Here is a 24192-nt window from a genome sequence, read left to right on the forward strand (position 1 = left end):
GGATGGATGGAGATAACGCAGGGGAAGGAGCCAAATGAGGATTAGGAATGAAATTAAATGGTGTTTGGTTTAAGAAACGGATGAGACTCGAAAGGGGGACCTGCAGAGGGCGCGGAGTTGGCAAACAAAAGTTAGAAATCAAAAATGAATCCTGGGATCAGAGGAGAGAAGGGGACAGGAATAATCAAACCTAATTAAGTGATGAGGAGCAGTCACCCATCTGTTGACACTTATCAATACACAGTCTTTTCTTTCTCACCTCTCAAATGTGTGTTTTACACCTTTAAATATTCCTTGAGACGTCTTTCTGATTCATGTTGGTGACGTGCTGCATGTCCTGTATTCGCTAATCATTTGCCCTCTCTCTTTCTGTCCCTGCAGTCTCTGGAGAGCACTCGGCGTATGCTGTCTCTGGTTGAGGAGGTGAGTTGGCCACTTGTGTGACTGCATACACAACGGTTTCTCTCGGTGTCCTGCCTCATGCTAGATCATACAGATGGAGCTGCGTAGGTTATACAGAGAGTTTAACTTGGCCCCTCAGCTTTACTCGATCGTTATGCTGGAGGTAGGTTGTAGGGGAAGTCAATAAGGAAGCAGGGATCCACTAGGTGGGTCAGCTCACGGATCAGTTCTTGTGTCACTCGGCAAGTGAGTCAGCAGCCTCATCCTCATTGATTTGAAAGGTTAAATAAAAACTTGACTCAGCAGGGGAAACCATGTCAAACTAGATAAAATGTATATGGAATTGCCACTGCTGACAAACCTTTTGACAGATTCTGATATATTAAAACAAATGCTGCACTAATACATTGATATATAATGTCGGGGCAGCACTGTTGGAGCTTTAGAAAACCTTTCATTATGAATTTGATGAGCACTTTTCTTTTTTAACCAACACTAAAATAAGCTCAGAAATCCCTGTTCTGTAACCCAGCCATATAGACCTGGACAAGTCTATATTTAAGATTGATACTACGGAGACCAAATCCCAGATGATATTAATTGATATTAATTTCATCTATTGCAAACAGTGGTGAGGCAACGCTCCTACTGAACAACATTGAATTGAACGAGAGAAGCGCTGAAATATGTTATTTCATATGTCTTACTGATTTAATACAACTGTGTCCATTACTAACAATGGACACACAAACGTATGCTTGTTTTTAAACTGGGATTTGTTAAATAAAAGTTGCAAAACTGAAGAAGGGCGTGTTTGTGGACAGTTCGTTTCAAGGGTGCAACACCGACCGCCATCTGTAGCTAAAACACCGACTGTATAGGGATCTCAAACAACTTCAAAACACCCAAACTATCCCTTTAATGGTGGGGTGACCAGCCAGGTGTCTGGACTGGGTCTGTATGGGGGAAATGGTCACTTTAGACGAGTTTGTACGCTCCGTTTCAATGAGGAGGACCTCACTGCGTGTGTCGCTCTCCTATAGGCCGACGTGTTTGTCTACGTATAGGAAGACATATAGTTTGCATCCGTATTTTTGGATACGCATTTCCAAGCATATTTTGCTGTTTTCTACGAGCTCGTGTGGGTTCTCTAGTTCCTGCTGCTGGCTTCAGGGACACGGGATGCTCTATAACCCCTGGACCAGCCACCCTGTCCTAACGAGACAAAGGGAGACCTGGGGCCGACCCAAACGGCGGCCCCGCTCGGCAGAGGAGCCTTTTCACCGGCGGTAGCTGAGTATTTGCCCTTTCGGAGATAATGCCAAGGGAATGCCATTTGTTCCTTTCGACTGTTCGGCTCTGATTTGAAGAAGTGCAGTGTTTTTTTTAGTGGAGAAGGAGCGGAGACAAACAGCGACTGTGTCATGTTTTGGCTTCTCGCTGACAGCATGCTCTTTATCCCTCTCGCTTAGCATCCCCCCAGAGAGACGAGGCTCAATATAGACTGCAATGTGGCAATAAGGCAGCATGGATTATGGATGAGGCTCAACATGCCTCTTTATACAATACAGTAGAGGTTATAAAACTGTATCTGGGCTTTTTATATATATACACACACAAAAGGATAAATCGACATTCATTCCTAAAAATAATTATGTTTTAGTCACAAAAACTCAACAAAGACAACGTAAAATATGGGTGATTTTGGAGAATAAATCCAACCTTCCCTTCTTTTAGGCTTCTTTCCTCTTCTCTAACTTTTCTCTCGCATGATCCTCCTCACAGGATCACACCTACACTGCAGCTCTCTTCCTCTCTTCACTCTTTGTTTCTTATAATCTCCATGATCCAGAAACTCGAGCTCATTCTACTTTTTGCTCGGTAAGACGCTCCGGTTGAACTCATCGGCCTAATACCTGAAATGTAATTGTAAAATCCATGCAGAACCTATATCGTAATGGGTTCTCATTTGAAATGCATGACCTTACAGTAGAGAGCAACTTAGGGAAAACAGTTTGTATGGAATGCAAATAAACAACCACGGCGTAACAAATAGTACATTCTTTGTTTTAGTTTGAGGTTTAGTCGCTTTTACAACATATATACTGGTTTTAAAAAAAAATAGTATTTTCAAGCTATATTCTGAGCCCACTCAATGTTTTGGGGGTCCAAGCAAATGCAAAGGATTTTATTTAAATCCCTCTTGTAACTATATACCGGTCTAATATTCAATTTCACTGGAGAATACAGTACAGAAGCTAAAGACGATCCGACTTCACTGTGACTTTGAGGACATTCTTTTCTGTTTTTTTTGTTATCACGGTAATATCCTCAAACATAAACGGTATACAAATGTCAGTTAGAGGTCAGACCGTAGAAACCCTCACAGAGAGTGATGTCATGTGTCCTTGTCTCGTGCAAATGTGACCTGTAATTCATTCAAGACCAGTTCGCCACGTGACCTTTATTTTGCAGATGGAGCCAGCAGATAGCTAGCTTAGCTTACCCCAGCAGATAGCTAGCTTAGCTTAGCCCAAAGACTGGAAACGGGGAGATACAGCTAGGCTCTGTCCAGCAATCCACCTTCCAGCAGCTCTGAAGTTTGCTAATTAACATGTTTATCTTGTTTAATCTGATGACAATTTAGAGGTGCTGGTAGGAGCCAGATTATGTTCCCTTTGGACAGAGCCAGACTGTCTGTTTCCCAATTAACCATTAAAATAATTAGTTTAGAATATATAGGTATTATTTGGAATTCATCACATTTCATCATATTTATTCTTACACTAGCTTTGTTGCCTCTCGAGCTGATCAGGCATGACATGTCTCGTATTACAACCCACCATTTTCAGTGAAAGGTTACGGATTAATTATTAACATTGAAGACAGCAACACAAGTCATACATGCAAAATATATGGAGCAGCAGCATGAATCAAATGTACAGTATCTTAAATGTATCACACATTTTCTTTATCAAGAAAGATCCAGAGATATTGAAGTTCTTATGAAAACGGTTATCTTCCCAGCGGGCAGGGGACAGAAACGAGATTCTACTCGCTGGGTCTGAATGATCCGTGAAGAAAGCGGCCGAGGCGAGATGGAAATGAAAAAGAGAAAACGAGACAGAGGGACGAGGAATGAGATGAGGAGACTGATGAGAAAGATAAACAGAGAGTTAGAGAGAGGAGCCTGTGAAGGACATCAAGTCCAAATGCAATGCCTCTGTGGAGCAGGGAAACGGGAGATTTGACGGCAGCGCCAGGCCTGAAGACAGAGAATGCATTACACGAGCTGGATATGATATTACATTCATGCAGGCTGTTATATCACTGCACTGTCGCCTCGATGATGAAGACAAAAGTCATTTAATTCCCCCTCTGAGTCTTAAAAACCTTATTTTTCTATCTAGAAAAAGTATATATGATATAAATATAGTATTGTGGGTTTGTATTCAAATGGAATCCCACTTGCAGTGTTTTTCAGATTGTTTCGTGTGTGTGAAATGTTGTGACTAAAATGGTTTAAACATGATTCTGGGGGGGAAAGATCACTTGAGAATTAAGAGCAATATTTTGACATTTTAGGCTCATTTGTTTTTTTGCTGAGAATCAGACGAGGAGATCGATACCGCTTTCATGTCTGTACAGTAAATATACGGCAGCAGCTGGTTAGCTTAGCTTAGCTTAGCATAGCGTAAAGGCCGGAAATAGGGGAAAGAACTAGCCTGGTGGCTCTGTCCAAAGGTAAATAAAAATGTGCCTGCTATAGCTCGGTAGTCAACATGTTTTATCTTTCTTTCTGTGATCCACATACAAATTAAAGTCTGGTTATTCATGGATTAAACAAATGTGTCAATAGATGCACTTTCTTGGTGCTAGGTGGATTGTAGCCGGGCTCGATGTTTCCCACCGTTTCCAGTCTTGATGCTAAGCTAAGCTAATCAGCTGTAGCTATATATCTACTGGATGGATAAGAGTGGTGTCGATATTCTCATCCGACTATCGGAAAGAAAGGACATTGTCATATATCAAAATGTATTTTTATTAAGATAGATAGATAAGATAATAAGCAAATTAAACTAACTACCATTACGTTAAAATGCAAACGACTGAATCTAAAAGGTGTGATCTACATAAATGTTTGCCTGTGTTTAAAGTATGAGCACCGAGACTCTCAAAGGCTTTATAAAAGATTTTTATAGACAGTACATTTTGGAAGCAAAACTGCTGAATCAATCAACCCATCACATGATTCATTTATTTCCATCATGTAAAGCTTCAGTCGATTAGTGTTTATCAGATATCGCCTCAGGAGGTTGTCTGACCAATAGCAGGGCAGCAGCGGTCGTCTCCACGGTGACTGAATTAGAATAGATTCCGGTAGACAGCAAAGTACACATTTCAATGAAAGGATCAATACCAGGACTCTTAACGTCAACGGACCACTTGCCCTCGTTCTTTATATCGCTCCTTGTTCTACGTTTTCCCTCAATGATTACAATTGTATAGTTATTTTATTTTGCCTTTAACTTCTCTGAATGTCTTTTATGTGGAGAAAATGGACACTGATTCTGTTTACTTTAAGGATTGTTTTTAGAAACGCCTTTAAATCACGACACCTTCAAGACGACGTAGACCGTGAGGCTCACTGCGAAGCAGGGAAAATGAAGAACAAAGAAAGAGAGATGGGTTTAAAATATTCATCTCTATTAATCTCTTGAAAACACCTGCCAGGTTTATTTCCTGGGCAGGAAACTATTTTGGGAAAAACGGCAAAAAATATCATCGGTCCTAACCGGAGACTCAACGACCTATCTCGTGTGTGTGTGTGTGTGTGTGTGTGTGTGTGTGTGTGTGTGTGTGATGAGCCATACAGAAATATGTGATGTCATCCCATCAGACTACGCCAGTTGGCGCGTCCCGACATCCTGTCCTGCAGTTCAGGAGCCGCGGCTGCGACCTCGCGTGTCTTGTGGTTTCCCATGATTCCCGGCGGGGTAAACAAGCAGTTCTTCAACGGGGTTTAGGCACGTGTGTATCTGCAAACACTAGCTCTGCGGAGGTTTCTGTTTCTTTTGAATGATCATGTATTAGTCCACAAAGCTCATGTAAACACACCGCTCCTCTCCTGGTTTCGGGCGAACCCATGAGCCCTCACACCGATCCGGACCCCCGGCTGCTGGCAGACCCCTGCCGCAGTGGGTTCGATCGGTACCAATATCAGTGGCTCGTCTGACTGGCCTCCGGCGCTGGTCTCCATCTATCACTGCTCCAAGAAGGTCAGAGCGCACTTTGATCCAAAATAGCTGAGGCGTGAACCGAACGGCCTTTGGTTTTTAATATCTGCCAGAGGAAGCCTCGGGCTCACGGGGAGCACGAAGCTGTTGTTCTGTCAGACGCGCGGTGGTTAAAGCGGTGATTGTGCGCTCACTGAAGTGTGGTATTATGCGACGACGCGCGTGCACGGAGGAATAACTGTGCCGGTCTTGCACAAAGCGTGCATGTTTTGCTCGTGCACGCCCGTGTGTTTGAGAAGGTGCCCAAATCAGAATGTTACATTACTGGAGCGCTGTCAAGAAATCTCTGGTAGCAGCCCAATGAACATGACAAATATAGCACGTGCCATTTGGTGGACGAGTTTATGACGGGGGGGAAAAAAAACTGTGCAAGGATTCACACATGAATATATATTCGTGGCTTTTTTGAGATTTTCTCTCGGGGCTTTTTGTTATCTTCTGTAAATCTGTAAATCTTCTTGGTTTGCCACTTTCTTTTATTCCTGGAAGTCTGTCCCTGTATGAGGAGCGCTTCGAACACAGAGCTGGAGACACTAAGTTGACAGGAAGGGCCAAAGGGGCCCCAGGCACTACCTGCTTTACCCAGAACACCGTGCAGGGCTGCTAATGTGGGTCACTTTAGGGCACAGAGGAGGATTCTGTACTGCATGTTTCCATTCTCTAGCTAAAAGACGTAATATGATTCTAGTGATGAGCCGCGTTTATTTCATTCGCATGATTTTGCTTCATTCTTGGGTCAAATGTAATGCTTTTTTTTTTTTTTTTTTACTGATGGCCGTTTTAATTTAAAAGGAATAGTTTGAGATTCTGGAAAATATTCGTATTTTCTGATAATATTGTTACCAAAATGTCCCTTTAAAATCACGCTGTCTCCGTTGAGAGCAGCCACGCTCAAACAAAGTGGTTTCAGACTGTAATCTGACCCACCTCTGCTGTCCTGATGGCTCTGCTCTGTTAACCTCTGCTGCTCTGTCACATTTTATTCCTCGTTTCCCAACTTCTCTTCTTTCTCTCTTTTTCCCCCCTCCTCCATCTCCCTTCCTGTCTGTCTGTCCGTCAGAGTAAAGATGCCGGCATCAGGACTCTGGTCATGTTGGATGAGCAGGGAGGTAAGTTGATAGGGAGAGAGATCACTGAACACTGTCTCTCTAACGTCTGTCTGCTCCACTACCGATTCTCTCTATGCTGCATAATGGGCGAGTCGCCATCACCAGTACGTCCAGTATAAACGCAGTAATAGTCCCAGTCAAATGTACAGCACAGATGACCTTTATGGTTCTATAATTACTAAAGTGGACGGGCCGTTTATTTCTTTAAAAGTAACCTCCGCTGCAGTCTGAGTAATGTGGCTGACGTGATTGTACTGGATGGGACTGTTGAGCCGGCCTTCTGCTTCGCCTCCCGATCACAGTGCTGCGCTTTCATTCTTCCTGTACTTGTCACACAAATGCATATATATTAAGTTCATCTCACTGATTATATTTTAGCTTTAGAACGCATACATAAACCGCTTTAAACTTCAGCTTTACTGAAATTCTCTTCTCTCTGACCGGTAATGTCAAACTATCTTTCTCGTATTCCTCCACATCTTCTCCAGTTCTGCCCAAATTATAGCTTGATCCACCATTAAAACGGGCCAGTGTGAAGCAGTTCAGGGGCAGAGATTGAATGCAATATTAAAAAGTAGGTTTACTTTTGTGTATAATCACCTAAAAATAAGAATCGTTGTGTTTTCACGAGCTGGTCCTCTTCACGGAGGCCGCCATGTTTCTACGGTAGCCCTAAATGGACAAACCAAACAGTGGCTCTAGATGGGGCCGTTCCCGTTTCCCCATTTTCTACACGCTTGGCTACATGCTTTACTGCTAGATGCTGCCAAATCCTACACACTGTCGCTTTAAGAATTAAAGGAGCACTCCGCCAATCCGGGAACTCAGCCGGTGAAAACGGTTGCATAAAGTTCGTTAATGCTCTGGAGGAACTTGTAGAAGTGATGGTGGGGTCTAACAAATGATGCTATCGAGTTGCATGGTGAGAAATTCAGGATCCGGTGTTTTGTTTTCGGGAGTGCAGTACTAAATTTAGTTTGTGGGCCCTCCTCCGCAGTCACGAAGTTATAAAATACCAACATTGTTCATGAGCACAGTATAAAGGTTTGAACACTTGTATAACATTACCATCATTTTCCTACAATAACTCTGCCTGGACTATGAGAATATATACTGTATATTCTAACATTTTCTTATAGTAGCTTGTGATTTTGTTTATATATAATGTCCGGAGTCTCTCCAGATATCGGGGATGAGATCTGTCTGCCAGTCCCAGGTGCTGCTGCTGCTGCAGCTGATGAAGAACAGAGTCGCTCATAAAACGCTCACATGGGGACCAGCACGCTCCGCTCGGTGTCACTGCCAGTTAAACCACCGAGAAACCAGAGGCCACGCGCGACAACAGTCCACACCGTAACCGCTCCGGCGCCAACAATATCAATGTACACCGTTTCTGTGTAAAACAAAGAACGACAGTACGAATAACATCAGTAGTAGTACCTTACTTCAAGATTAGCGGTTTTGTAGCCACAAATCCACCTCTGTTACTGTCACTCTTTTTTTCTTTTCTTTTCCAGTTTTTTGACACAACAAAAAAACACAACGTGTCAGTGCATCAGATCTTTTGTTTCAGTCCCTCGTCGACTGTCACACAGCGGAACCAACTGTCCCCGAGAAAAACACTGCCAGCCGGCGCCAATTCAAAATGCGTTCTACAGCTTATATAACTGACTCATTTATGTCAAACTAAATTAATCATAACATCTCTTTAAATACATAAAAGACTCCCAGGTCCTCGAAACAGAAAAGCAAACGCGAGGTCAGGGGCACTGTAGGAACAAGACACATATCACATGATATTACATCTTTTTTAGACATATATTCCTTTTTTTTTGTTTTAAATCAGCAAATTAAAACAAAATATAATAGGAAAGTCGGGTACAATCGTACGGGCTCCTCCTGTGGCCCCGTGGTGAGCGTGGGCCCTCGCTTGTGCGTCGCTCCATGCGTGAGCGAGCAGCCTAATTGGCCTGTCAGAGGAACAGATAGCCTGTTTCCTCTCCCTCCCTCCCTCCTGTCTTCTTCCCCCCGTCGGACAGCAATCAATTCACAGATTTAAATTACCTCTGCCTCTCGGCAAATGTCCTCTTAACCCGATCCCCCATCTGTCTCTTTCTCACTCTCTCTCTCTCTCTCTCTCTCTCTCTCTCTCCGTTTCCCGTCTTCTTCTTCTTCTTCTCTGTCCCACGATCCCTCTCCGCTTTCCCACTAGCCCCTGCTCTCATTCCATTTCGCTTCCCTCTCCTGACCTCTGCACGTTCTTTCCTCTCCGGCTCCTTTGCCTGGAGATCACTTTGGTTACAGTAATGATGAAGCTCTTTTCTCGTCTTCTTTCGTTCCGTCTCTCCTCCCCCCTCCCCCTCCCAGATCCTCCCTCCCGTTTACAATGGCTGCCAAACGCGAGCCTCTACAATGCCTTGACACATTTGCTGCGTTATTTACATCAAGATCTCCCTCTAATATCGCCATGAAAGAAAAACGAGGCTCAGAAGTAATAGCCTCTCACGCGCGTGGCCATTAATACGTCTGGTTGAGCCGTAAACCGGCGTGTAGCTAATCCCTCTGCCCTTTACACACGCAGGTCATACTTTGGAGGTTTTTCATTTCTTGCAGTGAAGTATTACCCGTGGTGGAGGTCTCACTGCAGCTAATGAGTCCCTCCCTGCTCGGCTATTACATGCATGTTGACCTGTATTACAGGGCTGATGGATTGCAGCTCGGGTCACTAACCGCCGGTTGGGTTACATCTCCTGCAGGCTGTAAAAGTGGTGGACTCACAAATCAAACGCATCCATGTGACTATGCAACAGAGCTAGTGACGTAGTATTAAATATCGAGAAAGAGCAATCATGGTGGATTGGGTCCAGTTAACACAAGACTGTCAACCCAAAGTGTTGTTGTGGTTTTGTTGCCTAAACCTACTGTCCGTAACAGTTTGGCTAAAGCACTCTGTGTGGTACCTCAACCCAATAACCTAGTTATTTTAAGGCCTAACATAACCTGTACTAAATTCTACCTCTATGTAGCTATTTCAAAGTTCAAAGGTGTCTTTCCTAAACCTAACAAAGTGGTTTTGTTGCCTAAATCTAAAACTTTCATTTTGTAATGTTACGTCGTCCCGAGAAAAAATGGGTTCCCATTTCAGGGTTTTTATTTAATCACTATTCTTGATTTCACTTGACCTGAATAATGTAACAATCTTGTAGGTTTGCATCACCAGTTGTAATTATTTCAACTTAGTTTCTGTGAAGCCGTGTACTGTCCGTCATCTCGCCGTGGCTCACGACTCAAAACTCGACAATGATCCTCGGGGCCACTGTTGCCATGGAGATGAAGCTAGTCAGAGGCGCGAATCGAAGCGCGAACAAATTAAAATGTTTCGTCGGTGCAGTTGAGAAAACCGAGAATTTAAAACAGATTTCAGCTGCAGGTTGTTGTTGTTTTTCTTCCAGTTTTCTCACCACTGTCATCATCAGCTCTCTCCCACGTTTAAGGACCAGATCATTCAATTCATGGAATATCACATTCGTCCGACATAAAAACTGTCCCCAGATGGGAAATCTAACCTGGGACTCACCGCTCGGGGCTTTTGCGGCAATGAGTCTCGCTCCCTTATTGGTTAAACCGTTGGCTGACTGTGGGAGAGGAGGGAAGAGGGAGGCTCTCACTCGATAATCCTCAGACGGCTTGAGGAGGCAGGTTGGCCCGGCAGTCCGAAGCTAAGGAGATAAACAATGACTCTCTCTCTCGTTCCTTCTCTACTCAATCCCCCACCCACACTGCCATGGGATTACTGCTGGAGGCCATTTAGTTGTCGTCTACTGCACCGTCCAGTTCGCAGGAAAAATTCATCTTAATCCCTCCTCCTGATCCTCTCGCCTCAGCTTTTAAGATCCGTCTAAGATTTCGCACCATTTATTTAGCGCTCTGTGTAAACAGCTCTGGCTTTTTGGAGAGAGAGTGAGATCAGTGGTCAAGGTCGTTGTTTACGATCACAGGCGGAGACCGACTTCCGGTAACGGTCTGCCTCGCTCCAACACACTGGATCCGCAGCACTCGCTCCAATAGAGCTTGAGTGTTTTATGACCATCTGTGTCCTCTTGCGCTACAATGTGACTAATCAAAGTTCTTCCCCTGGAAGACAAAGTGCCCCTTTCCACTGAAGGAGATTACTGGTATCCTGTCCTCCAACCATTAACCAGAGAGAGAGAGAGGATCCGACCTTGAATCAGATCTTTTTATAGCTCTGTGCCCCTCTGACCATCTGAGTGAAGAAGCATCGGTGACATCGCGTGCCTGAATGCTGCTTTTCGTAAAATACTCGTCTCATGATTCGTTCATCGATTTTGCCGCTCATTTATTCAATCGAGCTCAGCCTATCACGGCCTCCCAGTGACGCGCAGTATACTCAGAATAAACACCCAGCACCACGTGAGCCGTGCAGGCTACCGACACAGCCGCTCAGATGCAACACTTTGTCACTTTTGGATGGAGGTAGGAGACAAAAGCTGTCGGAAACCCCTGTAGACTTCCAAGGAAATAAATTCATCCATAGCCCGCTTTGCCTTCATAGCCAAAGCCACTTTCTGCCTCTCTTGCACTGTAGCGTAGTGCGCCAGCCCTGGTGAAAACAACCAGTCAAATTTATTTCACTGCTCTCATGCCTTTTATCCTCACCAGAGCAACTTGATCGCATGGAAGAGGGCATGAACAAGGTGAACGCAGACCTGAAGGAGGCCGAGAGAGATTTAAAAGATATAGGACAATGCTGTGGTCTGATATGCCCATGTATTAAAAAGTAGGTACCGGCCAGGAGCCCCGAGCTTCTGCCTGTCCAGTGCTGGTGGTGGTGGTGGTGGTGGTGATGTCTGATGTCTCTCTTGTCACAGTCAATGTCTTTTTTTGTCTCTTCTCCTCTGTTCACCCTCTCTACTCCCCCCCTCCTCCCTCCCTCCCTCCACCCGCAACTTCTTCCACCTCTCTTCTCTTCTCACGTGCTTTCGTTCTTTTGCTGGGAAAAACAAACAAAAACAATGACAATGTGTTGGTAATCAGAACAACTGGAGCGCATCGAGGAGGGGATGGACCAAATCAATAAGGACATGAAGGATGCAGAAAAGAATTTGAACAATCTAGGACAGTTCTGTGGTCTATGTTCATGTCCCTGTAACAAGTAGGTGCTGCCTGTGTCGCCCGACTGCATGTGTTTCAGTGCCTGCCTTCCTGCCTCTCTATCCGCCCGCCTGCTTCTGGTGTGTTAGAGCATGGTGACCTGTGGTGTGAGCGGTCGGGCCGTAGCCACGACAGCAACAACAACAGCAGCAACAGCAGCAACACGCTCCCGGAACAGGCACCAGTGCTGCATGTGTTGAGAGTGTGTGTCATGTGAGAGAGAGTGTGTGTGTGTGTGTGTGGGTGTGGGTGTGCATGAACGACACACACATCTGCACGAAAGGTTCCGATGTTTTTTTGTTTTTTTTGCTGTTTGTCATCGACCAAAAAAGCCCTTCATTCCACATTGGATTAGAGATTCTCTTCCAGCAGGTAGCGGTGTCAGCAGGGATCTGGGCCCCGGCACCCACCCCCACCACCACACCCCTCTGACCCCACCCAACCAGCAGCATGAGGCAAATTCCAACCAAAGAATAAATCAACTAGTTGCCTTCTCCACTAAATTACTCATTTGAATTTTATCCGTTTTGTTGTCATTTGTAGAAAGACTTTTTTTTGTGTTTTACATGTTTTTATATTAATTAATTGACTACCTGGGGCTCTTGTAGTATAGAAATACTTTAATTCTCCTTCTTGCCGAGAGTTAGCTGAGAAGATTGCTACCGCTCTCCAGTCTGTAGCTTAGCTTAGCACAAAGACTGGAAACAGGGGGAAGTAGCTAGCCATGCTCGTTCAAAGCTAACACAATCTACCTACCAACACCTCTAATGTCATTACATTTACATCTTTGTCAATTAGTGAGTTTTAGAAATACTAGTTGGCAGTTGTTGTTTTTTTGCGGAGAGCCAGGCTAGCTGTTTCCACCGGTTTCCAGCTGTTGTGCTAAGCTAAGCTAGCTGTTTGCTGGTGGTAGCCTCATAGTTCTTTATCTAACTCCCTGCAGAAAAGCGAATGTGCATATTTCCAAAAAATGTCAAACTGTTCCTTTCAGCGTGTAGTATTTTTGGAGTCCCAATTCTTAGATGTGGTGATTTCTTAATTTATTCTTGACTGTATGCTATTTTCTACTTTGTCAGACAGTAGGCCATCAGCACATGCACTGGTTACATTGCCAGCCTTAACATCAGTCAGGGCATGATTTCATCACCAGTCCAGTAGCTTTATAATCAAACACAGACATCTAAAATGTCTAACTTAAGCTTTTACACACCAACTTTGACAAATTACCCCCCGATTACAAGTTGTAACATAGGATGCCTCAGTCGGCCCCTGCCTGTCTTCCCTCAGGACTCTCATACAAGAGCGAGGTAAACTTGAGCACACTCAACGTCGGGGGCTACCATTTTAATATTAAAGCTCTTACACCATGTATTGTAGTGTGAAAGCTTCGATATGAAGGTGGATTCCCCAACGCCCGTTTTGCCAAACTGCTGTGTGATCTGGTCTCTGGCCCTCATGTCATACTCTGGGACTAATACACGTACTGTATACAGTTGTCTCTCTCAGAGCTATAGAAAACACAAGGGGCTGACATACCAAGAATGGCTACGTGTGGGTTATTTTTGGTGGGTTTGCAGCAGGATGTTTTGCGATGCCTTAATTATTCAATTGCATTAGTGTAGAAGTGCTGTTTTCTTGAGGAAATACTTGAAACAAAACTCCCAAAAAACACAACCTTCTGTGTTTGATCGGACCGAGAATGACACATTTTAGTCTCTTAACTCTTTTTCTATGTTTTCATTGCTTATTATTATTATTATTTTTACATCCACTCCGGAGATTGAGTAGGCCTTTTAACAGACAATTTTTTTCCTCCAAAACAGGGCTGAGCAGGATTCTTGACACTAGCACACGCAACTAATCTGCTTTATTTGAATCACAGCCGGCATTTTTGTAGCAGTTGGTGTTTGTTTAATTGTCACCACCTGATTTTGGCTTGAATTATTTATTTTTTTGCAGCTTATGAAGCTATATTAGCAGTTTGCTGCCTCCATCTGGTCCATTTTTTTTGGTCCCGCTTCCATACATGATTGTTTTTGGGTTCAGATCTTGTCTATTCTATAGCTCTCTGGTTCTCCCTCTCACGAACCGCTTGTTATGTGATCCTGTGGTTGTGGTCATGTGTTTTATCTCATATACACGTCTTTATATGCCAGTGTCAAATAGCATGTGAAAAATAATTCTTGCTTGTTGTTATAAAATGGAGCACCTGGTGGGCGTGGCTCGCCTCATCGTGCTGTCTTTCATTGAAGAGTGACCAAACACAGATTTGTTTATTTAAACTGTGTTCATTGGGTTATCCTCCGGGGTGACTTCCGCTCATCAGATGCTCCGAGCATAATAAAACAAATGCTAAGAATTAGATTTGCTTATTTGACTGTATACAGTATCATCCTACATCCAGATGAAATGAAGGGCTCATCACTACTACTACTGTATTACTTAGTCTTGCATGCAAAATGATCACCATTCACTCACTGTTTTATTATTTTTATTATTTATTTTTGGATATGGTTTTCCACAATGGATCTAACTGCTCGGCTTTCTTTCACTAGATACAGCGTGTGTCTGATCCTGCTCTTTCTCTGCGTGTTTCCCCCTCCCCCGTGTTAAACGTCGTGCACCATGTCTTCCGCCTTGCACGTCCTCTCGACTTTGCACGTGTGTTTTCGTGTCCCCTCCGGCCGGAGTCTGGTCATTATGTGTTCTGTGTTTGTGCTCTTCTGTATGTGCTCGTCACCTTTTGAGGAGAACCTTTCGAACACGGCTTCTTGTGCTCATATTCCATTGATCTGCACGTCGGATCAATTATTCACAGATTGCAAACGCTCATATGTAGGTCTTATCACACGTGGCCTGCAGGCCGCTTCTAGCAGACTAATTGGCTTGACACCACAATTATGCGACGCATTCCAAACACACAGTATGAGAGTTTTGAATATTGTGAATTGCTATAAAACAAGCACTCACATGGAAATGCATACGCACAACCTCACACGCACGCCCGCAGCACAACTAGTCTGGGTAATGTTCACAAGTGCAAACACACACACACATATATATACACACACAGTATATACAAGCATCGATACACAAGCACACAACGCAGCAGTTAAACTGGCCCTGACTGAAATGTGTGTGTGGTAGGATTAAGGGCGGGGGCCAGGCCTGGGGAGCGAACCAGGATGGAGTGGTGAACAGCCAGCCGGGGGCTCGAGTGATGGACGAACGTGAACAGATGGCCATCAGCGGGGGCTTCATCCGCAGGTAAGTAGTGTGTGTGTGTGTGTGTGTGTGTGTGTGTGTGTGTGTGTGTGTCCCTTTTGTGTGTGTAGCTGGCAAGCTTGCTGCTTTGTGTGTGTTTGCATAAGTGCCGTGTGTGATATTGTTTACGTAATATTACTTTAGACTCATCCTGGAATAAATGGCCCCATTCAGACTCATCTCGACACTTCATCACCATCATTATGGGCATAGTGTCAGTTGCTCACTTGTGTTTTCAGACTATTCCCCACGGGACTGATTGGAATTTTTTTTATCTCAATTCCCTGTGATGTTTTGAGGCTTACAGATTGAAGGACTGTGCAGAAGAACCAGGACACGTTCTGCAGCAATAAGAGTTCAATACAGCAAAATAAAAAACTAAATTGCAACATTTGGACACAACGACCTGATGGATATGTTGTTCCACTAGTTTTCAGCCTATTTCACTTGGGACCACTTCAAAATAAACGTCTACTTTTCACCCTCCTCCCCCATCACTAGTGTCAGAAGTCTAAAAGTCGAACCCTAAACTTTGTCGTTGGAATAAAACATTTCAAAACTTGAGCAGGTAAAACTATCCACAAAAAAAGCAATGAATTCAAATGTGTGTAGCAGAGCTGTGTTTTAATTATCTTGTGACCCAGCTGAGTTTTTTTTCCAATTCCTTGGAAAACCGGACTCTCACAGAATGATGTAGAGTGCTGTCCGTGGTGCTGAATCTCCAGACGGCTCAAAGTGTGCGATTGTAAAGTGTGCCATGTGGCCATATAACACATTTGAATTCCAAGAACATTGTTATTTATTATTCACCGACTTATTTATTTACTTTATAGACATATGTTGCGTACCGTGCCACGCCGTTATAGTGAGGTTTGTGCTCTCCAGCACACTGTGATGGATCCCAACATGATCTTTGGCCCGCTTCCCTCCTCCTGTGTGCTCCAGGGTAACGGAGGACGCCCGGGAGAACGAGATGGATGAGAACCTGGAGCAGGTGGGCGGGATCATTGGCAATCTGCGTCACATGGCTCTGGACATGGGCCAGGAGATCGACACCCAGAACCGCCAGGTCGACAGGATCATGGAGAAGGTACGGCTCAATGAGAATATCGGATTTCGGTCATTTCATGTCGTTGCCTCTTCGCCGTTCTAAATTCATACGTATTGGTGGAAACAAGTCTGATTTGAGTTGTTACACTGCAACAACCTGTCCTAGTTGGGTTGAGTAAACTATCATCGTAGGTGGAGAAATGTAGTGCAACAGAGTTTACATGTAGAGGTGTGATGCTCTAAATATTGGCAATATGGATCTACAGTGTGAGGATCAAGAAAGAGTTTTGTCGTATTAAAAGGTCGATAAATAACCATTTATTTGCCTTTATCAATGTAATCTCATAACTGAGGGTTAAGTAAATTAACGAAAGGCAGCAAATCTAGAGCAAACGCTAGCTAATCTATGGAGTATTTAGCTGATGTTTAGCATGGATTACATGCTCAATACTAGGCTATGTACAGGGGATGCGGCTGATTTACTTGCCAATGGACACAATCTGGATGTAAATCTGAGTGTTTACGCGTCCATGTTGTCCACTTTGTCAATGAAATCAGTACGCTTATCTACATTAAAGGATATCTGTGGTTTATTTCAAGCGTATTTCCCAGAAATGTGAATATGCAGGGGGATTAGGTCAGCCGATAAGTGGCCGGATAAGTTAGCCATAACCGCAGATTCATGCAAAGATCGTGATTATTAGGCAAGCTGAAAGGGGCTCTCGCATAGGTTGTTTCACGCGACCACTCATTTCCTCAAAGTGAACTCAAAGTCAGCATGACTCATGGATTCACGCACAGATAGCCACAGTTATGCTTAAACATGCATCCTCCCCTACACCTTCGCCGACCGCTGGCTGAACTGTGCGTGTGTCTCTTTCAGGCCGATTCTAACAAGACCAGGATTGACGAGGCCAACCAGCGGGCTACAAAGATGTTGGGCAGTGGCTAAATGCAGCGAGAAGAAGAAGAAAATAAGTGCTTTCATCCCCGTTTAACCCCAATCACCCTAAAGAAACAACACCACCCCCCCCTTCTCACCCCCGCCATTGCCCAGCGCCCACTTCCAATGCTCGACAGCAGGCGCTGCAAAACCATGCTTATATTGTGATAGAGGTTTGCACACATTCACATATCATACATTCCCCCCCCCCACCTCTCGATTATGCCTCTCACTTCCCTCCCCTTGTCGTCTGTTGTTCTGTGTCGTCGCTCTTTTGAAATGTTGTTAACAAATATATAGTTCGGTTACACGTCATCCACTCAAAGTGTCTCCACGCTGTACATAGCGCTTCTTAAATGGCTTCATCGACTTAGATCACTTGTTCCCGTTTTCTTCAGCGCTCTTTTTTTTTTCTTCTTTTTTTAAGTCTGTGTGTAATATAAACTGTATGTACCAACATGACCGTCCCCCATCATGTCAGTGTCCTGGCGTTGTCCGTGTGAGACGCGCCACGTGTTCATCAGTTAGGGTGTTGTGATGCTACATGATAAGGCCACAGTGAACATAGTGAACATGCAGCCCTCACAGCTTGTAACCAAGGCCACTGTTTGAATAACACCAAGTCATTTAATGTTGACGTGGAGCCGTTCGGATGAAGACGTGACTTTTCTTTGTTGTTGTTCCTGACCACTAGTGAACCAACTCTTAGATGGAGCAGTATTAACACAATTCGATGCCATTCATTGTAGAGTATTAAACCTTTTCCTCAGGGAGCTAAATCTGACCAGTCAAAAAGCGAGGGTTGAATCTTGAATTGATTTGTTGTAATCCATAATATCTCTGTCATAAACACCCCAGTGCATAAGCGAATATTTTGCATTCGGCTGTGGTCTGAACAGCATCGTCGATGGGACTCGTGTTACGGCATCAGAAACATATTTGGGCATTAACCATAACAGGTAACATTGTGATCGATGATAAAAGCAGGTGGAGCTCTGCTAAAGGTCACGGGTTCAACAGCAAGCAACTCAACTGTTAGGCAAAGTTTACAGGGGAGGTCACAACCTCTCCACATGCCAGGCCAGACTGCTTTACCCACGTCTCGACCCCAGCAGTATCAAGCAGTGCATTAAGTGTGTTATGCATGTCCGACCGCTGCTAGAAGACACTGAATTATTCATTTCTTCAGACAGAAATATCCTGACATGGCAACCGCATGCTACAAATGTAGGCCACACGGAAGAGAGGCCCATATTTATCTGCAGTAGTGTCACTCTTTTTGTTTCATGTCTCTTTAACCTTTATGGACTGTGACCATCATTGTAAAATAATACCTTGGAAAATGCCAATAAAACCATCATTACTGTAGAACCAAACTGAGCTTCCTTTCTATTTGTATGACTTTCAATACTGGTTTGAGTAAACAGCCTGAGGTTTGAGACATTTGTGACAGATGTAGCTTCAAATCCCTCAAAAGACAAAAGCGACAACGCGTGAATGCAAGAAATGGAGCAGAACCGGGACTGTGATGTAAAAACTACTCTTGAGACACGGTAAATAAAAATAAAAACCTTTAGTGATCAGAATGGGAGTTTTTCAGTTCTAGGCACAAGCATCGGGTGAAAAGAAGATAAAGATCCACTTGGAATGTGACGCAGTGCTTTTTTATTAATTATGTAAATAAATAATAATAAAAAGGCAGCTGAGGTTTTACAGTGAAAACAATCCCATCTGCTCTCAAATATCACACCCTTTTCCTCTCCAATCATGTTCTGTTGAATTTTCTCATTTCAGGGAGATTGAGTTCTCCATGGCGTCAACAGTCATTTCCTCCGCTGACGCCGAGGGGCGATAGTTGTGAAGGGACTTCAATCTTGACCCTCCGCACACGTCACATGACCCAGCTTGATATAAGGAAGAAAATACATCTCAGCAGATTTACTCACCCTATGAAGACTTATGTTAGTGCTATGTCGTATATCTTTTACAGCCCACAATGTAACAAAAGTGTAACATTATATTATGCTCATCACATCAAGAAACACTTCAACTTGAGACCTTTCCACTGGGAGGTGAGAGGTCAGCGAGCTTATCCTAACTAGTCGTAAATTGCTCTAAAACTGGAGCTAAATGGCTCAAATATGCAACGTCAATGCAGATATCTAAAGCACTGTGGTGTAGCATGGAAGAACAACAACAACAAAATATACTGAAGATAGAGAGAAAGAAAGAAACAGGGGGAGAGAGAGAGAGAGAGAGAGAGAGAGAGAGAGAGAGAGAGAGAAGGGAAGATGTGCAGCAGCACATTACACTAATGGACATCCAGTGTGGTGCCCTGGGCTTAGGGCGGATTAGAGTTTACCACGTCACTAAACACACACACACACACACACACCAGGGTAATCCGCTATACCTTGGTTACATGGGCAACATGGCCTCTGTGCATGCATGTGATGTGTTTGCATCCACACAAAGACAAAATAAAATGGATGAATATCTTCATCCATGTTGTCAACATGAAATAAATTCTACATACATGGTCATTTGTAGTTCATTAGAGACAACATAACTTTACCTCCTTAAATGATAACTTGATGTTTTATTATGGAATATATCAGTTCTGCAGCTCCTCACATGCACGTATTATAAAAGTTATTGGCTGCTGGACCAATAAATAAAACCAACACGCTTTGAGCGTACTCAGGGCTCCAGAGAGATGTTTAGACCAAGCGCTCCCTCTGCTGGTATTGTGTCTTGACTTCTGCAGTGATGTTAAAGGGACACTCCACCTCTATTATTAGCCAATGAAGTTCAATTCTCTCTCTTTCGTTGAGCTCATCTCACTCACAATTTTGTAAAAGGGGTGTGTTGAATTTGAAAGATGTGGTTGTCTTCCAGGCATGGAGGGTCTCATGAAAGATGCTATTAAATTGCATTATGGGAAGTGTATGATCCAGTGTTTGGGGGGCATGACTCACTCAACTCTGCTACACAATGGATGCCATTTACTCTAAAATACCTTTTTCTTGACAGCTGTGGCAATACGATTCAAGATGTTTTTACTGTCATATGCACAGATAACAGACAGTTATTCTATACAATGAAAACCTTATTTTGCTGGGTCTGCCAGAATTAGAATAAACATAAGGTAAATAAATAAATAAAAATAAGGCACAAAATATATAACAGTAGTGCACACACATATGATAATAGTATTGCTCAGTGTATGAAGTGCACATGAAGTCACAGCATTGATACAAAGTCACTTGAGCGCTAATAAATAATCATATCTGAAGTTTAATCAGGACGTCTTCCTGAAGCAATCTCAAAGCTGAATAAATAAGCCCACTGTATGCCAGTCAACACATTATGTCCAACCCACTACAATCTGTGTCCCTCACACACAGCGAGAAATCAGCTCTCTGCTCTATAATAGCACGTGATTATGAAACGGACCCATCAGCGGCGAGAACTCGACAGCGTTCGGCTTTCTCCGTCAGTCACGTGACCCGCGTCGCCCTCCTCGTATTTGTCCGCTCCGAGTCTCCCTCTTTGACACAGAGGACGGTTAGCACCCACCGCGGTACCATGTTTCGAGCAGTGTTCCGACTGTCAGCCACAGGGGCCCGGAGTCTGGCTCGGTCACGACCCTGCTACACAGGTAGGCCCGTCTCCGCGTGGACACATAACCGTTATTAATATTAAATTAAATAGACTCGGTCACTAAAACGACTGCAGTCAGCGCGCTCAACTAGCCACCTAGCTTAGCTGCTGCTGTGCGGCACATAGCTTCGGGTGACATTGAATTATTTTTGTGGTTTGCCAACCTTGTGGTCTCGACCCGGACATTTTACTGTGCTTCCACCTTCACGGAGCGTATTTTAAATGAGCAACCGCGAAATTAATGTTAGCGAAAGAGTCACGACCTTGCGATGACCCTCCTCGGTTAGTTCAGGAGCGTCAGTGGCCGCAGGTTATGCGCAGCTGTTATCAACACGTTGCAATGTCCAGCGTAACCGGTGTAATTTGTTATCTATATACCTAGCTTAAATGTTTAAAAGTACATACAGCTGGCTATGTGCGCATTGAATGCTTTAGTTTTTGGCCTGTTTTGATGCCAATATGTTCCCATTTGACCTGTCCTGTTTTGAACTCCACTTGTCCTGAACTGACCTCCCTGAGGTATAGCTTACAGTATTTTGGGTGTCTATTCATTTCAGACAACAGCTGACGAGGTCAAATCCACTTTCGTTAGCTCCAAGAAATGATATGTATATGTATGATTGTATTGTGTAACTGGGATTCAAATAAGGAGCTGTTAACTTCAGTTTGATTTGTAGTGTCAATATGACCTGTTGAGGAAAGGAGATACAAGTGAACTTGAATGTGCTGTGCAGAAATCCTGGAGTTGGACTTACTAGACCTGTGCAGTGTGCACGTGTATGTCATTGTGGTACTGTAAGTCTGAATAAGAGTGAAGATGAGAATAGTTGTTAGATGTTTTATAGAAGGGACCATTTTAGTCTTGAAACAAGTCATCCGGGCCTTAATGTCTCTGTTGCCTGCTCACCGACAGTAATATGAAAACAACCAACATGCTTTGACTTAAAAGCCTTTAAGGGTGTTCTGTTTTGCCAGCTTGGCTCTTTGTAATTTGACATGACCTCATTATAGTTCATATTGAAAAGTAAGGCCAGGCTCGTGACATATCACGATAACAAGTCTTGATAAGCCATTATCACTGACTAAAGCGCAAAGAGTCAAGTATTAAAATCCAGCTTTATAATGATTTGGCCAATTCTAGACATGCACCTTTTTGTATTGCTGCTGGAGTTTGGATCCTTTAGAAAAAAAAAAAAGAGGTTTTGTAGAACATGCATGCATTTATTAATACATCACATGTACTTGTTCACTTGTTTTGTCACTTATATTTAAAAGCATGTGAAGCAATCTATGCTCTGCCTCGTGTGTTTTCCAGCTCCGTTGGCCTCCAGATGTTACTCCCATGGGAAGGTGGAGTCAGACGAGGAGTTTGATGCCCGTTGGATCACCTACTTCAGCAAACCCGACATCGATGCCTGGGAACTGAGGAAAGGTGACTTTGTTGACAATTTGTGCTAAACACATTCTGATGACACGTCCTCTGCCTGTTGTTCCTAGTTGGGTCATTGTCATGGTTGCAATTGGGCTCATTTGAAAAATATTCAGACAAATATCCGACCTGTGTTGAATATATATATTTGAATGGTACCACTATAACCACCTATAGCAACATTTTAATGTTCTATGAGTTGATGGTTCATAAGATTTAACATTTTTTTTTCTCTCATTTGTTGTTTGTATCTGTTCTTATTATTGCTAATTCTTCAAAGTAATGAGGCTTTTTTTCTATTAATCAAAAGGCATGAACACCCTGATTGGGTATGACCTGGTACCCGAGGCCAAGATCCTGGATTCGGCACTAAGAGCTTGCCGAAGACTGAATGACCTGGCCAGCGCCGTCCGCATCCTTGAGGCCGTTAAGGCGAGTGACTGTCCCTTAATAGGTTCACTATAGGGCCGCCACAAACCTTTTTATTGACCATGGTTTCAGTGAATCGCCTCAACAGAAGTCAGGAAACGGAATCAGTCACCGTAGCGCATCAGAAATGTCCACATTAGGAGTTCATAGTGTCACACTTAAATTAAATAAAAAAGTATCCAACAGTTTCTTCAGAAATAAAGCACAAATATTACATTCACCCAAATACTGGGGTAAAAAGTATACAATTATACTATTTTATTAAGCAAACATATTTAATGATAGTAAGAAAAAGAACATTTAAAAATGTAAAATGCAACCCGCCATCCCATAGCAAATTAGATCACCAGATTGTATTGTTTAAGACCAATCATTGCTTCTTGCAACATATGTTGATTTGTTTTGTTTTGCTTTGCAGGACAAAGCAGGCCCTCACAAAGACATCTATCCCTACCTGATCCAAGAGCTAAAGCCGACCCTGTCAGAACTGGGTATCTCAACACCAGAAGAGCTGGGCATTGACAAGTTATAGACTGTCAAGGTGAGCCTGCACTACATGTAGCTTGGGAAGTCGATGTGTACTGATGTTTTCCAACACTGCCTCAAACCCTGCGAGTTTTCTGGCCTACGCTAAACATGTACAGCAGATCGTGCATTATGTTGCATATTACTTCCTTACAGCTGAGAATATCTTGTGTTCCTCTCTCTGCAGGTCATTTGATGTTTTAAAGAGATGAGCTCCCCTGATTCTCTCCTGTCAAATATGTCTATATTGTTGATTTAAATCCATGCTGTCCTGTTGTGTACAAAATGGTGGACCTAATAAAGAAAACCAATAATTTAAGAATCTTTTGTCTTGGCTGTACTCATTATCCACAATGTAACCCCTTTTAATAAATACAAATAAGTTTGTAAAGTCAGTCACACCAACAGCAGAAGTGACAACACGAGCTATATGACAACAGAGCTTTCACAAAGCATTAACCACATAAAATACATTGTATTATTTGTCATTATAAAACATTTGCTTGTTTTATTTAGCCTCACATTGCAAAACGTGATGTTATTTTCTCATGGAGACAGTAGAGGTTTTTTCTCAACCACCAGATGGCGACAAGCGGCTGGAAATCTTTCTGGCTTGTTCTTAACAACAGTGAGGGGGGTAGCAATAGCATGCACTATAATAATAAAAACAAAAATAATAATTAAAGCAATATACGGTAGTCATTGCACCATTTTGTATTTTTGGGAAATGAAATGCAATGCATCTACTGTGGTAAACCGGAACAAGAGACTATTCATTGAGTTTAATACTAATTATTCACTACTAAGTATTACAAAACTAGTAGTTTTGTAATACTTAGTGTTAAACTACACAATTATAGATATATAAATAAATGTTATCATTTATTCTTTTTCCCCGTTTCTTAACTT

The 24192-nt window shown here is 43.2% G+C and overlaps 2 protein-coding genes across 2 annotated transcripts in view; both read left to right on the top strand.

Moving 5' to 3' along the window:
• Positions 1-17580, top strand: part of LOC306735532 (synaptosomal-associated protein 25-A-like) — a 32755-nt gene extending 15175 nt beyond the window's left edge. Inside the window, exons 3-8 of the mRNA XM_079217012.1 lie at positions 382-423; positions 6760-6808; positions 11489-11606; positions 15128-15247; positions 16190-16334; positions 17178-17580. Of these exons, the coding sequence (XP_079073138.1) occupies positions 382-423; positions 6760-6808; positions 11489-11606; positions 15128-15247; positions 16190-16334; positions 17178-17246 (543 nt within the window). The 3' untranslated portion in view covers positions 17247-17580. The remainder of the gene's footprint in view (positions 1-381; positions 424-6759; positions 6809-11488; positions 11607-15127; positions 15248-16189; positions 16335-17177) is intronic.
• Positions 17581-20765: 3185 nt separating this feature from the next.
• On the top strand, positions 20766-23607 carry cox5ab (cytochrome c oxidase subunit 5Ab). The gene is made up of 5 exons (XM_079216640.1): positions 20766-20898; positions 22216-22332; positions 22640-22761; positions 23177-23299; positions 23471-23607. The coding sequence occupies exons 1-4, from the start codon at positions 20826-20828 to the stop codon at positions 23288-23290; spliced, it is 426 nt and encodes a 141-aa protein (XP_079072766.1). The 5' UTR covers positions 20766-20825; the 3' UTR covers positions 23291-23299; positions 23471-23607.
• Positions 23608-24192: the final 585 nt, after the last annotated feature.

This window comes from Taurulus bubalis (genome assembly GCF_910589615.1).
Source record: "Taurulus bubalis genome assembly, chromosome: 4".
In the NCBI taxonomy this organism is placed as follows: Eukaryota; Metazoa; Chordata; class Actinopteri; order Perciformes; family Cottidae; genus Taurulus; species Taurulus bubalis.

Bases quoted from the DNA above. Each gene is read 5' to 3' on its own strand.
- cox5ab (XM_079216640.1), top strand. From the start codon at position 20,826: ATGTTTCGAGCAGTGTTCCGACTGTCAGCCACAGGGGCCCGGAGTCTG. The intron at 20,899-22,215 runs GTAGGCCCGTCT...TGTGTTTTCCAG, and splicing joins GTCACGACCCTGCTACACAG to CTCCGTTGGCCTCCAGATGT. The intron at 22,333-22,639 runs GTGACTTTGTTG...ATTAATCAAAAG, and splicing joins TGCCTGGGAACTGAGGAAAG to GCATGAACACCCTGATTGGG.